At 31.2% G+C, this 13,966-nt stretch overlaps 1 protein-coding gene across 3 annotated transcripts in view; it reads right to left on the reverse strand.

Moving 5' to 3' along the window:
• Positions 1-5,420: 5,420 nt before the first annotated feature.
• The window catches only part of TyrRS (Tyrosyl-tRNA synthetase), a 109,326-nt gene continuing 100,780 nt past the window's right edge, over positions 5,421-13,966 (reverse strand). For all 3 annotated transcript variants that reach the window (XM_035351894.2, XM_035351896.2, XM_035351895.2), the window contains exons 12-14: positions 9,455-9,651; positions 6,282-6,420; positions 5,421-5,933 (exon numbers count right to left, since the gene is read on the reverse strand). In XM_035351894.2, the coding sequence (XP_035207785.1) occupies positions 5,823-5,933; positions 6,282-6,420; positions 9,455-9,651 (447 nt within the window). In that variant the 3' untranslated portion in view covers positions 5,421-5,822. The remainder of the gene's footprint in view (positions 5,934-6,281; positions 6,421-9,454; positions 9,652-13,966) is intronic.

Below are 13,966 nucleotides of genomic sequence, written 5' to 3' on the forward strand. Positions count from 1 at the left end.
CATGAGAATTTGATTTCTTAATAATTTTAAAAGCTGAATGTTTTATTGGAGTATTTCAGACCTTCAAAAATACATTTAAGTAGGATAAAAACTATTACAGATTCTTTATTTCTAAGATTGCAAATATTTTTATCAAATTAAGGATTTTGTTATCTAAAATGCAAGGAAATTTTTATTATTATTAATAATGTGCACTATTTTCTACAGGTTTCTTAATACTAAAGTATGTCATTTCTATTATCGTGCACAATAAACTTAAGTTTATTTATCATCAGGAAAATGTAAATAATATTTGCAAATGTTAACTCATGTTTTATGCTCTTCAAAAGCCTGGCAAGGGTTTTTTTTTTTTTTTTTTTTGTGCATGTGTGTAATGAATGTTTGATGTGTAAAATAAAAGTATATAAGCTACTAGATGGGTGTATTAGTGTATCTACATTCATTCTCAGAAAATCATTAAATCGCTTTTTTAAAAATTTAATAAGACTATGATCAATTATAACCATCACTATGCATCTGATATACAAGAGGGGAACATTGCTCTACTGTGAACTGTTTTATTACAAGTGCCAAAATCATTGAAATTATTTCTCAACATTTCACAGATATTTTTTTAAGTCTTATTATAGCTCAGTATTTGCATTATGTGTATAATTCAGAGATTTGACAAAATTTTGAATAAATAAAATTAAATGTAATAATTCAATAAATTAGAAAACGTTTTATAGCTATAAATTTTAAAAACTGCAGTAAACAAATTGGTTTATAATTAAGTTAATTTAGATCAATAATGATTTCATGATGGTCAGTAAATTGCTAGGTACAGAGTTCTTTCCAGTCCAGATAATTAAACTGTACAAATAAGCTGAAGTAAAATTTAGCTATGTTTATTATTATATTAGAATATAAATTAATAGAAAAATTCTTTTCCTGTCCAACAAATTTTTGACTTTTCATAAAACTGTTGAGATTTTTTCCATGTTTTTCTGTTAGAAAAAGATGAGTCAAATGTCTTTTACTTGTCATTTGATTTTCAGAGCGAATGTTCATGCTCTTCAAAACAAGAAATGATTTCTGAAAATAAACTGTCTCAGAAGTCAAATTATATTGAAATATTTAGGCTTCTTAATAACAATGACTTTTATGAAGTCCTTCAAGAAAAATGCAGACAATTTTAAAGTTAACTGTGATGTGAGTTACTTTTCTCTGGTATCGCACATTCAAACATTCCCTTAAAAATTTATTCTTTTTTATAAAATTAAGTCGTATTATATTGCCTGCATAATTATTTAGAACTGTGCTAATACAGTCTGCCTATCATAAGAAAAGCTCTCGTGAGTTTGTCTGCAGCTGTCTTTTGCCGTAGAAACGAGTCTTGACCCATTTTCCATAGGGGTGTCTTGAAGATGATTGATAAGCTCTTTTTCCTGCAGCAAACAGTTGCCAAAAACAAAATAATAAAGCATTCTTTGGTTTGGCCCTACTTTTATGTACTCGACCAGTTGCTATAGCAACCGCCACCCTTTGTGATGGGAGCTGTTCTTTTCATAGACAGACAGTATTAGCATTTATGTTTAACCTTGAACCATATCCTCCAAGACTTCATAACTAAAATTTTTACATTTAAGTGATTTTTTTAAACTTATTTACAAAGTAATAATTAAAACTAAGGTAATTAACATAAGAAAGATTTTTGTACTATATTAAACAGCTTTGTTTTGAAATTGTATTGCATCAAATTTATTTAGATTTGAAATTTTTAAGTCAAATGTCAATTTATGATATATATATAGTTACTTTCATATAAATAAATATTTTTTTTTTATTGGTGAGGACCTTAATTTGTGCACATGCATTAGTTTTACAAATTATGAAAAATTATGTCTTCTACAGCAGTAGCCTGAAACTGGCAGGCTTCGTGCAGCCCCCAAATGCATTTTAATACTGTTTTTGTTATAAATATAGTATTTATAATTTTTGATATAGATAGAGCTTATGTGCATGACTGATGCTGAGAAAAAAAGAGGGCCCCTATAGTATATTACCATATGTTTGTATGCTGGGCCACTTGACTGGGGTACCCCATATCAGTATAATCATTAAATTTATTTTGCCAGCCAATAGTTGTTGCCATTTTAGTATTTTTGATGTCTCTGATTCTATCTGTTCAGTTGCTACTTCTAATGTATACTTTCTTTCACTCAGTAACTAATTGGCGACACATGCACATTTTATATTACAGTGCTATACAGATGGAGATAAAGTAAACCTTTGTAACATGTGGTTCATAGATCTACATTATCTGAATACCAGTCATTTAGAACCCTACATAACTTCTTGTCTGCTGATTTGGTTGGTTCAATATATATATATATGTCACTTGCATTTTATTAAAAAAAACTGTGACCCATCAGCCGCTTTTACATTCTACATGCAGACATGTGGGACTTGCATGCAGTTCGACATTTGGGGCTTGCATGCAGTTTGAGACCACTATTCTAGAGTAAGCCGAGCAGTCACTTGATTGTTTTACAAACTGTTTAACGAATCTGCAATCAGTTTCATTAATATCCATGTAGTATTTTCAGTATAACCGATTCATAATTTCAAGAACCATTTTATTGCCTAATAAGCAATAACATTAGTTATTAAATAGTAATGTATTGTCAGAATATATATATTGTAGTTCAATTTTAATCTGTTTGCCAAACGAAAACCATTTTAAAAAGCAGTTTTGCATAACTGGTACGAGCACCTGAATTCTACCTCTGAATATAACTTCAGAAAATTAAATAATAAAAATTGTGTTGCATAATAAAAGCTTATTAAGAGTTAGGAAACGTACACTAATACAGTCAAAAGTCTTTAATCCGGAATGATCCATAATCCGGACCTGAAAAGCTACAAGCTCTAATGCGTTTACGCATGCGCATATGCGTTAAAGCATGCACATAATACCTTTACACATGTGCGGTTAATGTATAACGGACGGTATAAGCTAAGCTAAAATTATCTATTTCAGTTAATGTTGCAAATTGCATTGTTCCTTAATCTTCTAATTGGACCCGGCTTATTATTTTTTGCAGACTGTTAGAGCAATTTTATAAAAGTAAGCTTGAACTTTCGATTATGTCAAAAAGAATCATCATGAGCTGTCAAAGGATCTACAAAGCGAAATCGTGTTTCAATGTCCATCAAACAAAAAGTAGAATTGCTGCAAAAAATGGATAAAGGCATATCCTTTGATTCTCTAACCATTCCAAAATCTGTTTATCAATTTCACGCTGCTGCTCTGCGGGAAGGGGTGGGGACGTCATGCCGCACAATGAACTGGAAGTTGATCTGTCAGCATTATCCTTATCTTCAGGGCAGATGTTTTTATTTTATTTGGCTTATAATTCCTTACTAAATGTAGTATTTCATCTCGATGTACTCTGATATGATTTAAATCAAATTCCTCATCATTATAAATATCGCGAATACACATGAAATAGTTTTCTGGTTGCAATTTTCTAATTTCGACTATGCGTAATGTATGCTTTATGCATGCGCGCGTTGAAAGAAATGTTTAATAAAGTAAACAAATAAATATTAATTAAAGACTTTTGACTGTATTGTATAGTCATAATAATTATGCATTTGGGAGGGGGGAAGATATTTTTATCACTATATAAATTTACATATTGATATATACAAGTTTATATATTTGGTTTCATGGCTGATATGAATAAAGTTTCAGTGTTTTATTTTAATTAAATGTGTTGAGATGATTAAATTTCCTTTTGTCAAAAACGTTTTGTATTTTACTTTTATGGAATTTTTTAAAAATAAATAAGCTTTTATTATAATAAAATAAATGTATTTTCTCTTTCACATCATAACGCATACTTGGCCTGGACAGAAAAGGGGGGGAACCACTTACCTTTCTAGAAAGGGTTGTAGCCCCAGTTAATCTAAAGGCATAAATACATATTAATTTTACAGCACTAATAAAAAGTACACAGGGAGTTTATTTCCACTGTCTACAAATAGTATCCAATATTAGTTCCAGTTGTCTGGATAATCGAAGAAACATATTTTGACTATCTTCGCAATGTACAGGGCTTATTTTTCATGAAAATGTACTGAATGGCTTGATTAATCAAGGGCCAGCATTAAATGTATCCCCTAAACCAGACCTCATGCCAAACACTGTTTTTAAACCTCTAGGCAAAATGATCGTCTTTATTCAATTACCAGATTTACTGTCACTTAGTATAAAAGACTGTTATTAAAAATATTTCTTTAAAAAAATCTTAAAAACAAACTACCATTTAAATGCATAACTGCTGTTCCATATGTATCTAAAAAAGATGCACCGATCCAAAAGTTAACAAAAATATTTAGAATTTTTAGAAGTGTACACATCAAAGATGAGGTTTATGATATAAAATCATCCAAAGATAATAAATTGAAAGTACCCATTATTATTATTATTATTATTATTATTATTATTTTTTTTTTAAAGTTTTTGTATACCAAACAAAATTATTCAGATGCTTACATTTCCAATGGGTCAATGCTTTCAGCAGTGCTTGAACCAGAATAGTGATCAGTTTGAACTTGGTGTGGTTTAAAAAAATTTTAATTTGTCTTTTTTAATTTAAATGGTAAAATTTATTTACAAGTAAATTAATAAACAAATTGCTTTTAATCATGTTTGCACATTTTTTAAACACTTTGTACATTTATTATAAAAAATGAATCTAGTATGTTAAGTGTAATATTAATTTTATACATAGAACAATAATATTTTGTTACATTACTACTCTGATTATTATTATTAACTGAAAGTTAATTATGCAAGTTTATCTGCCAAAAGTTTAATTATATATAGTGCATTTCTTAAATTTTAAATAAATAAGTAAAAAGCTGTGTGTTAAATGAAAAATGTAAACAGATGCACATGCATTTTAACAATACTTGACGCCTACCCAGTTGTTAAAAATCAAGAAATTAAAAGTATAAGATTATATAAAAATTTAATAATTTATATATATTCTGGAAGTCTTGCATATAGTCGCATGCTAAAAAGTATGCTAACTAAATTACTCATTTCCCAATAAACTTCATTAATTGCACTTTTTTTTTTTTTTTTTTTGTGAGATCGGTTTCTTTAATGGTTTAACTTTTCAGTGAAGGGAGAGAAAAAAAAAAAGACTAAAGAACTCTATTTGCGTATTAACAAAACAATTAAATTCAATCGGTGATAAATCGGTAGTATTAGAAATTTATTAAAATTTGAACTATCACTAACAAAAATATTTAGAATTTTTCTTTGTAATCTAACTTTATTTTTATGCACAGAATAATACAAGAATTATAAATAGTTAATCCAATAAATGTTCAGATTAAATATAAATAAGAATGTCTGGTCGTAATGATTTTTAGTCTTCATACTTTATTTATGTCTTAAAATTAAAACTTATTTACATGTAGATATATTTAAGCCATATCTGCATTTAATTGATACAGATAACAGATGAAACAGTTTAATTATTTTTTTCATAGTTAAGAGCATGGGAAAACGATTGTGCTGGAACAGAAAGTTATCATCATGAGCATTAGCAAAACTGAAAAGACTTTGGTCAATAAAATAATAAAACATTAAAGCTCAGAGTGAAGCATTCAGCAAGTGTCCTTTTAAGAAAATAAATAAATATATCACTGAAAGTTGTACCCTTCTGTACTAATTGTAACATACTGAATTTCTGTGTTACATGTAATCTATTTTTATCACAATACAAAGCAAGCCTTTACATAATTTATTTTTAGAAGTAAAATTATTTAATAGGTGCTCCTTTCATCGATGAGCTTCTAACTGTTCCTGCTGATGTTAATAATGCATTCCCTTGCCATTCTGCAATACAGTTGTTAGAAGTCCGTAAATCAGCCTAGAAGAAAACAAGAATTCACTTGAAACTATGATAAGCATTAGATTAGGAAGAATGGGGGATATATAAAATGAAAGCATTTTTTGCTACCTAAATTGCAAACATATTCCTTAACAGAAAATAACTTTCTGCTTTTGATACAAACAGTGCATCCAATATTTTAATATTGCTGCAATGATTTGCTTTCAGTGTTTCTACACATACACATTTCTCAATTTAAAGAGAGATTTAAAATCTTTTTTTAATTAAATTAAAGAGGTTTAAAAAACTTGCATTTATCATATTTATGCTTGTTATTTATCAGATCATTTCTTACAACAAATATTTTTGCTATCAAGATAAATTTACCTGCAGTGTTTCCCATATTTTTTTCTTAGGATTAAGTTGATCATCAGGCTGAGAATTTTCATAACCTTCCACAAATACTCGATCTCCTGGTTTACTGTTGTTTGGTGGGCATAAAAGTTCCACTTCTCTTGGTTCCTCACTTAAAAAACATATAAATGGAATTTTTTTTTTAGAAAAAAATATTATAATAAAAATAATGTAGAATAATATGAACAAGTTAATTAAAGCAGCAACAGTAATTGAGTAACTACATTTAATATAAAAAAGGAGTAAAAATACTAGAATATCATAAAATAGAATGGATAGTTCATAAATAGCAAGAAACTAGATATAAAACTTGATATGCCAAAGTAATGCAAGCACTTTTAATAGCAAAAACATTCTAATCAAAATAATGCACTGTCAATTAGGGAAAAAGTAAAAATTACCAAAAGCGGGAAGGAAGTACATCAAACGCAAAAACTTCCCTGAATTTCTGCACAATGAGAGGATAATGAATTTTACTCTTCAACTGCCAACTGTTCTGAGAATCCAGGATAAACAAAGATATTCAGAACATTTGAACTTTTTGTTACAGTGCTTAGAATTGAATTTTTGCTTTTCAGATAATTTAACACAGTACAGTAAAAATATGGCCATTAATAAGAGTTATATGAAATAAAACAGCAGAATATCAAAATGGAAGAAAATTAAAATTTTTCTCATACATTGATAGTTAGTTAATTTGATTTAAGGAACATCACAGCATCAGTGGGTGGAACATTAGTGCAATGCCCATGTGAATGGTGACAAGATCTCTCTGCCTTTCTGTTTGAGAATCATGGTGCAAGAAGTAAATTCAATAAAAAACATCATCTGAAACTGGTGTTTATTCTTTTTTCTCTTCTCTTCCTCCCTCTTCCCCACCCAACAAAAAAAAAAAAAAAAAAAAAAAAAAAAAATGCAACATTATGTTTAATCAACATTCTAACAGCATTTGCAAGCCTTCAGATGTCCTCGCAGAAGGTTTCAATCACAATCATCATAAAGTATTTATACCATTTGGAGTTTCATAAAGGTAATATGGTATCAGATGAGAACATTCATGATTTAGCCTTCAGAACTGACTGTAAATAGCAGCTGCAAGTGGATCATGATCGATTCGTTTGCCTGCCCTAATGACAAGATTTTTCATTTTGGTTGAACAGTTGAATGAACAAATTTTCAAAGACGGTGAATAAACAGAAGAGACCACAACACTGTTGGTGATGCAGGAAATATGGAAATGCTCATGGCTCTATGCTGAATTTAATTATGATATTACAAGCAGGACTCTGGAGTCAGGCAGATTTTGGAGTAAAAGGAGTTGGAGCTGGAGTCACTAAAAACAGGTCGACTTCGACTCCAGTTTTCATTGGACAGTTTGAATTTGAAATGAAATTTATATGGATTGAAAAAAAATTAATGACAAGCTGAGTTATTATTTTTATTCATGAACAATATACATTAATAAATAGTTATTTTCTGTTTTATTGACATATTAATAAATAAATATAAGGGAGCAGGATGGACGTGATATTTGCCATTATTGATTAAACTGATTCATTTAGTTACTAATCTCATTGGTGAATTTACGTAAGCAGCAAGAACTCCCAAAATTGATGTCATTCTTAGAAAGTGAGCAGGAAAAGGAGCAACGAAATGGAGAAGTACATATTTGATGATAAAGGGATTGTTAGAATTAAGAACTTTTTTAGAAGATGTAGATAACCCTAATATTTCGCTAACAGAAAGACTGTGAAATGACCTTGCACAATTGGAAACTCTTTTTTTCTAGCATATATAGCTGCAATCTGAAGAACTGACAGGAGGTGAGAATGGAAGAATGTGATGTTTGTTCTTTCTAAAATGGAGGGTTTATTGCAGAAGGAATCATTTCTTCAATTAAGAAAAGAAAACTAGTTTGCTAGACAATGAGATCTTGCTACGTTCAATATATGTAGATCCGAAACATTTGTGGATGACGAACAAATTAAAAAAGCAAAGAGAGCCATCTATGAACTTTCATTAAGAATGAAATTATTCTCAGAACAATTGGAGAATTCGAATCAGGACGTCAAACTGCAGACATTGCAACTGAGTCTCTATCATCCTCTTCCAAAGATGAATTAGATTTTCATAAATATTTTTGGATAATATCGAAAAGGTTAAGGCAAAGCGAATGAAAATAAAGAACCAAGAGCCTTTAGATATAAAAATGAAAAAATAGAAACAAGATTTCCACATGGCCTTTGAAGAAATAGAGAAATATGATTGTGCTTGCAAGACATCTCTTTTAGAACTTATAAAAATGTATCCTGAAAAGTTAAAAGAAATAGCCCTAATAGTAACAGCTCTTCCTCCTATTCAAGTTAGTGTGGAAAGACTTTTCTCAGCTCTGAAGTTTATCAAATCGGATCTATGGCCCTCCAACAAAGATCTTACCAAAGCTGTACTGTTTCTTAGAAATAACTAATGTCAGTTTTTCCATATCATAATAAATGCTAATTAATATATATTTTTTGTAGCATCTCTGACTTCTTTTATACTAAAAAAATAAGCTGTATCCTATGCGTATATGTTTACATATACGTATATATGAGAGGGCTGGAGTCAGTCATTTTCCCTACCAACTCACAGCCCTGATTACAAGTCAACTTTGTAAAACTAGTGAGTGATACTGAGAAAAACCATTCTCCATAGAAAGATGGTTGTTAATATTAATCAATAATAATCAGTACAAGGTGAAAAAATTGTTTTATATGTGACAATAAATATATATACTATTCCACTATATATATAAATATATTTTGTTTCTTAATACACATTTATTAAATACTTATAATAACTCGGTTTACTAATTTATCCATTAATATATACATGCATGCCACATAACCTACCTAAAATTTTAAATCTCTAATGTATATATATGCTCATTAATTCGTTCAAATAAAAAAAACTAACGGTCTTTATTGTCTAGAATAATGAAAATCAACATGTTGCGATTAATACAAATATATGAATAATAAACTCATAATAGATTGATTACTTTTGCAAAATTTATCTAACACATACATATATAAAATTAATATTATTAAAGTCTTCAATTTTATTCACTTATAGCATGTGAATGAATAAAATTATAAAGTATTTACCGTGATGCACACAATATCATAGCTTGCGATTCAATTCCACGCATTTTGGCTGGTTTTAAATTGCATAAAGCTACAACGAGTCTATTTTCCAGCTCTTCTTGAGGAATAAGTTTTGCTAATCCACTAACAACAGTTCTAGGCCTGGAAGAATCTCCTAAGTCCACTTTGGAGACATAAAGACTATCTGCATCTGGATGCTGAATAACAATAAATATTATATATTCAATTAGAAACAAAAATGAAACACATAAGCAAATTAAAGGAACAATGGTTTTTTTAACAAAACAAAGCAAAAAGGGAATAAAAATAATACTTAACATTACATGCAGTGATGAAATACTACTTAAGATTGCATACAAATGAGAGATGTCATGTAACATTATACAAACTAATTCTTTGCAACATACGTTCCCAACGAGGTAAGTATTAACCCACTGGGTGGTTATTGAAATTTTAAAGGATGTGGACAGCCAAATATGCACTGCAAATTCATCAGATCCCATTGATATATACATGATCCCCCAAAAAATAAAATTATTAATATAATTAATTGTTTAATAAACCCGAACATTATTTATTGTTTTACTGATTTCAGGCCTTGAAACTTGTCAAGTTCAGGTTAAATGACTTCTTCAATATGTAAGTGTACCCTTATATTAACAAGAAGTCCACTATCTAAATCCTGTTCTTTTTCTTTCCCATCACAGAAGAAACCTTTACACTGTGTTACCACATCTGTTGTGGAAACTACTGTGGCAAAATGCCATGTATCTAATCTTGGTATTATGAAAAAAGAACTGATTGCACTGAAGCAGGGTATTCAAGGACAAGTCTTCAAACCACATAGGGACATTAAGTTTTCGAATTAAAAAGTCATCTGAAAGATATATCCCAAAACAGAGGTTGTTACTGAATTAACATTATTAATTTTTTCCTCTTCTTTCGTAGTGGAGGCTGTCTTAAGTCAAAATTTGCTGCAGAAACTAGGAAACACTGAATATTTTTAACGAGGTGATTTAAGAATTAAACTAAACAATTTTTATATTATTAAAAAATATTTCATCAATACATCAAGTGAGTTATGAAAATAATTAGAATCGAACTTTAGTGCAATTAGAATCAATGACTTTGTTTCTTTTTTTTTTTTTTTTAATTATATTTATTTATTTTTTACATTTATAAAATTAAAAAGCATAAAACATTTTTTCCAATACTTCTTTTATATTCGTAGTCTAATTGTTATCTTAAGTTATTAATGTGTATTTACACTGGTGTGCAAAAATTAAGGACGAAGTCGAAAAATTAGCATATCAGCTGAACGAAGAGGCAGAGCGGACAGAAAGACCAATCAGAAGATTAAGTAAGGTGATGTACGGTAGCACATGCGCAGATATGCAGGTAGACGTAATGGGGGAGTGTCTGAATAGTATAAAGCATGTTGTCGGTGTAAGATCAGTATTTCTGTCAAAGAGATTGCACGCCGTATAGCAGTTAAAATCACACCGAGTTGCTGCCTCAGCGAGAAATGGTGAATAATCAATCTGTTAGACGACATCTGGATGCTTTTACCCGAGGTCGAATCATTGGGAAGTTCAAGGAAGGCCGCAGTGTGATAAGTGTAGCAGCAGAGTTCGGAATTGCTCACAGCATCGTTTCACGACTGGAGACAATTTCAAACTACAGGAACAGCTATCTGGGGGTTTAGTAGTGGTCGTCCACGAGGAACCACACCCGCAGATGACCGGTATATTGCCTTACAGGCCAGAAGAAACAGGCGGGAAAAATCGCTAGACACACGACACAGGCGACTGGACGACCGATATTGCGTTTTACCATGGTCTGTTTGCACGACGCCCTGTACGGTGTGTACCTCTAACGCCTGCCCATCGGAGAAGGTGTTCTCTGTGGTGCCGGGAACACCGGAATTGGAGAGACAATGAATGGGGACGAGTACTCTTTACAGATGAGAGCAGATTCAGTTTGAGTAGCGATTCTCATCACATACTCATCTGGAGAGAGTGGGGAAGCCGCAATCATCCCTCGAACATCATTGAAAGGGACATGTATGGAGGTGGCGGTGTTCTCGTTTGGGGAGGCATCATGCTTGGTAGTCGTACAAACCTTCACATCTTCGACGCAGGTTCAGTCAACGGGACCCGTTATTGTAACGAGATTCTTCTTCCATATGTGCGTCTTTTTAGAGGCGTTATGGGTCCGCAGTTCCTTTTCATGGACGACAATGCACCATGTCATCGCACAGTAGATGCCGAACAGCTCTTAGAGAGTGAGGATATTGAACGTATGGATTAGCCGGCACGATCTCCGGATCTCAATCCCATCGAGCATGTATGGGATTTTCTAGGCAGACGCTTGGCAGCTCGTACCTTACCACCAGTAACGATTCCGGAGCTTCGACTGGCGCTGCGAGACGAATGGGCAGCAATGCCTCAACAACTCATTGACACCCTCATTCTCAGCATAGGCAGACGCTGTGAAACCTACCTAGCAGTCAGGGGAGATCATATCCCCTATTAAAGACCGGATGTTTCTTGCTGGACACCCATCACACGGATGTTTCGGCCTTCAGTCGCATTGCGTTCCATGCTACTTTTTCAATAAAGCTTCTTTTTATCCCTCTGATTTCTCTTTTAGTAAGTGTTGCTTACATTACTCATGTCCTTACGTATTGAGGATCTTACGGTATTAAATGTGTTGATTTGGAAAGCTTTTGTACAAAGTTATATTGAAAAAACCGTCTCGTCCTTAATTTTTGCACACCAGTGTATTTGTACTGTGATGATGCTGTATGCTGGATATTATATACAAAAATGTCAGGGGGTCGATGAAAACAATTCTTTTAAAAGGGGGATGATTTACAGAAAGAGAAAAGAACCCTTAATATAACAAAAAATAATATTGCTGGCCGTTTGGAAAGAATATTAAGTAACTGAGAAATGTGCTACACTATAAACTAGAAAATCTACATTATTATGATATGACAATTTCAAATCTCAGTTATTGCAAGTAGATACAAGAAAACAGAAACTTGCTGCCTGTTTATATAAGTGATATTCAAAAAAACTGTTGGCACCAGAGGTGCTATTAGTCTCAAAACTCACTTTTGCCCATATTACTTTTGAAACCATTGTCACCAGAAGTTATCGTAATGTATTATAAGACCATGTATGTATGCTTCTCGCATTGTGGGAAAATGATGGCACCTAGAGATACCAAATTTTTAATACCAGCAGTCTTCAACCCAAACATGAGCAAATCAAAGCCCAAATTCTGAACTTCACATTTTTTTTTTTAAAATTTATTTCTTATTTTGTATGAATTTAATGGACTTTTGTTACAAATTCAAGCAAGAAATTTGAAACTTTCAACTTGAAAGTAAGAATTGGCAATACTGTTTGAAATGACACATTTTTTATCTCCAACCTGTCAAACTGCCATTCAGTCAAATGTAGGATATTTATCTTTCAATTTTAATCCACAAAATGAGGTATTTAAAAGCAATGTGTTGCCACTGCCTCAAATAAAACACTTATGCACCAGTTCGTTGCCATTTGGTACAGATATTCAATCTTTCTGTCACTAAGTAGCAAATCAAGTGACTGAAAAGCAATAAACACACTTCTTAATTTTTTTCCTACTTTTTAATCTGATTGATTTAAATCATGAAATGTTTAATTAGAAAATTATATATTTTTATGAAATGAACTAGCTAGACGCATTAGATTCATTACATACTTTTTTTATTCATAACTCTTTCAGGTGGCTAGCTGCTCAAGTGGCTAGTTTTTAAAGAAATATAGTGAATATAAAAAATATATATGGCAAACCTTAACACTCTATCAGGATATTAAGAAATATGCTGTTTTTAAATATCTTTCTCTTGAATTTTATGTGTTTAAGTATAAAGAAAGCTATGTTTAATAAAAAAAAGCTGAAAAGACAAAAAAATGTGAAATGAGTTCAAGAGCAGACTGGTAACTTATGGTGCTCAGCTAAAGCATACAAATTTTAACAAATCTACTTGTGTGATTTTAAAATCTAAATCCTATCCTCTCAGTTGTTTTTTATTATTAATTTTTTTATTTTAAGCTGGGTTTTATTTTTGCGAATAATCAACGCAAGTAGTTTGTTTGTGCAAGTCACTACTTAAAAACTATGATGCAAGTAGTGACTTGCACAAACAAGTTCATATTTATTCTGAAGTGTGATTTCTTTCTTTATTTATGCTACTGAAAGTCAGTGACTTTTCCAGCCTTCAGTAACATACAAAAGAAACTTTTTCCTTGTAAGCTTTAACAGTTGGCTTTAGCAAAAGGAAAATAAGCAGCTAATGCCATCTATGGAGAGAAATGAAAAGCAGAAAAAAATTATATGGTGTGTATCTTTCATTAACACCATCTCTAAAGGAAAACCTAAAGCAAATTCCAGTGCAAGCTGTGTAAAGACAAGTAACCTAAATTGAATAGCAATAGTGCAGAATTTTTCTGGAATGTA

Source organism: Stegodyphus dumicola, chromosome 12, assembly GCF_044657685.1.
Source record: "Stegodyphus dumicola isolate Sdum_Otavi_A_Nest chromosome 12, ASM4465768v1".
NCBI classification, from domain to species: Eukaryota; Metazoa; Arthropoda; class Arachnida; order Araneae; family Eresidae; genus Stegodyphus; species Stegodyphus dumicola.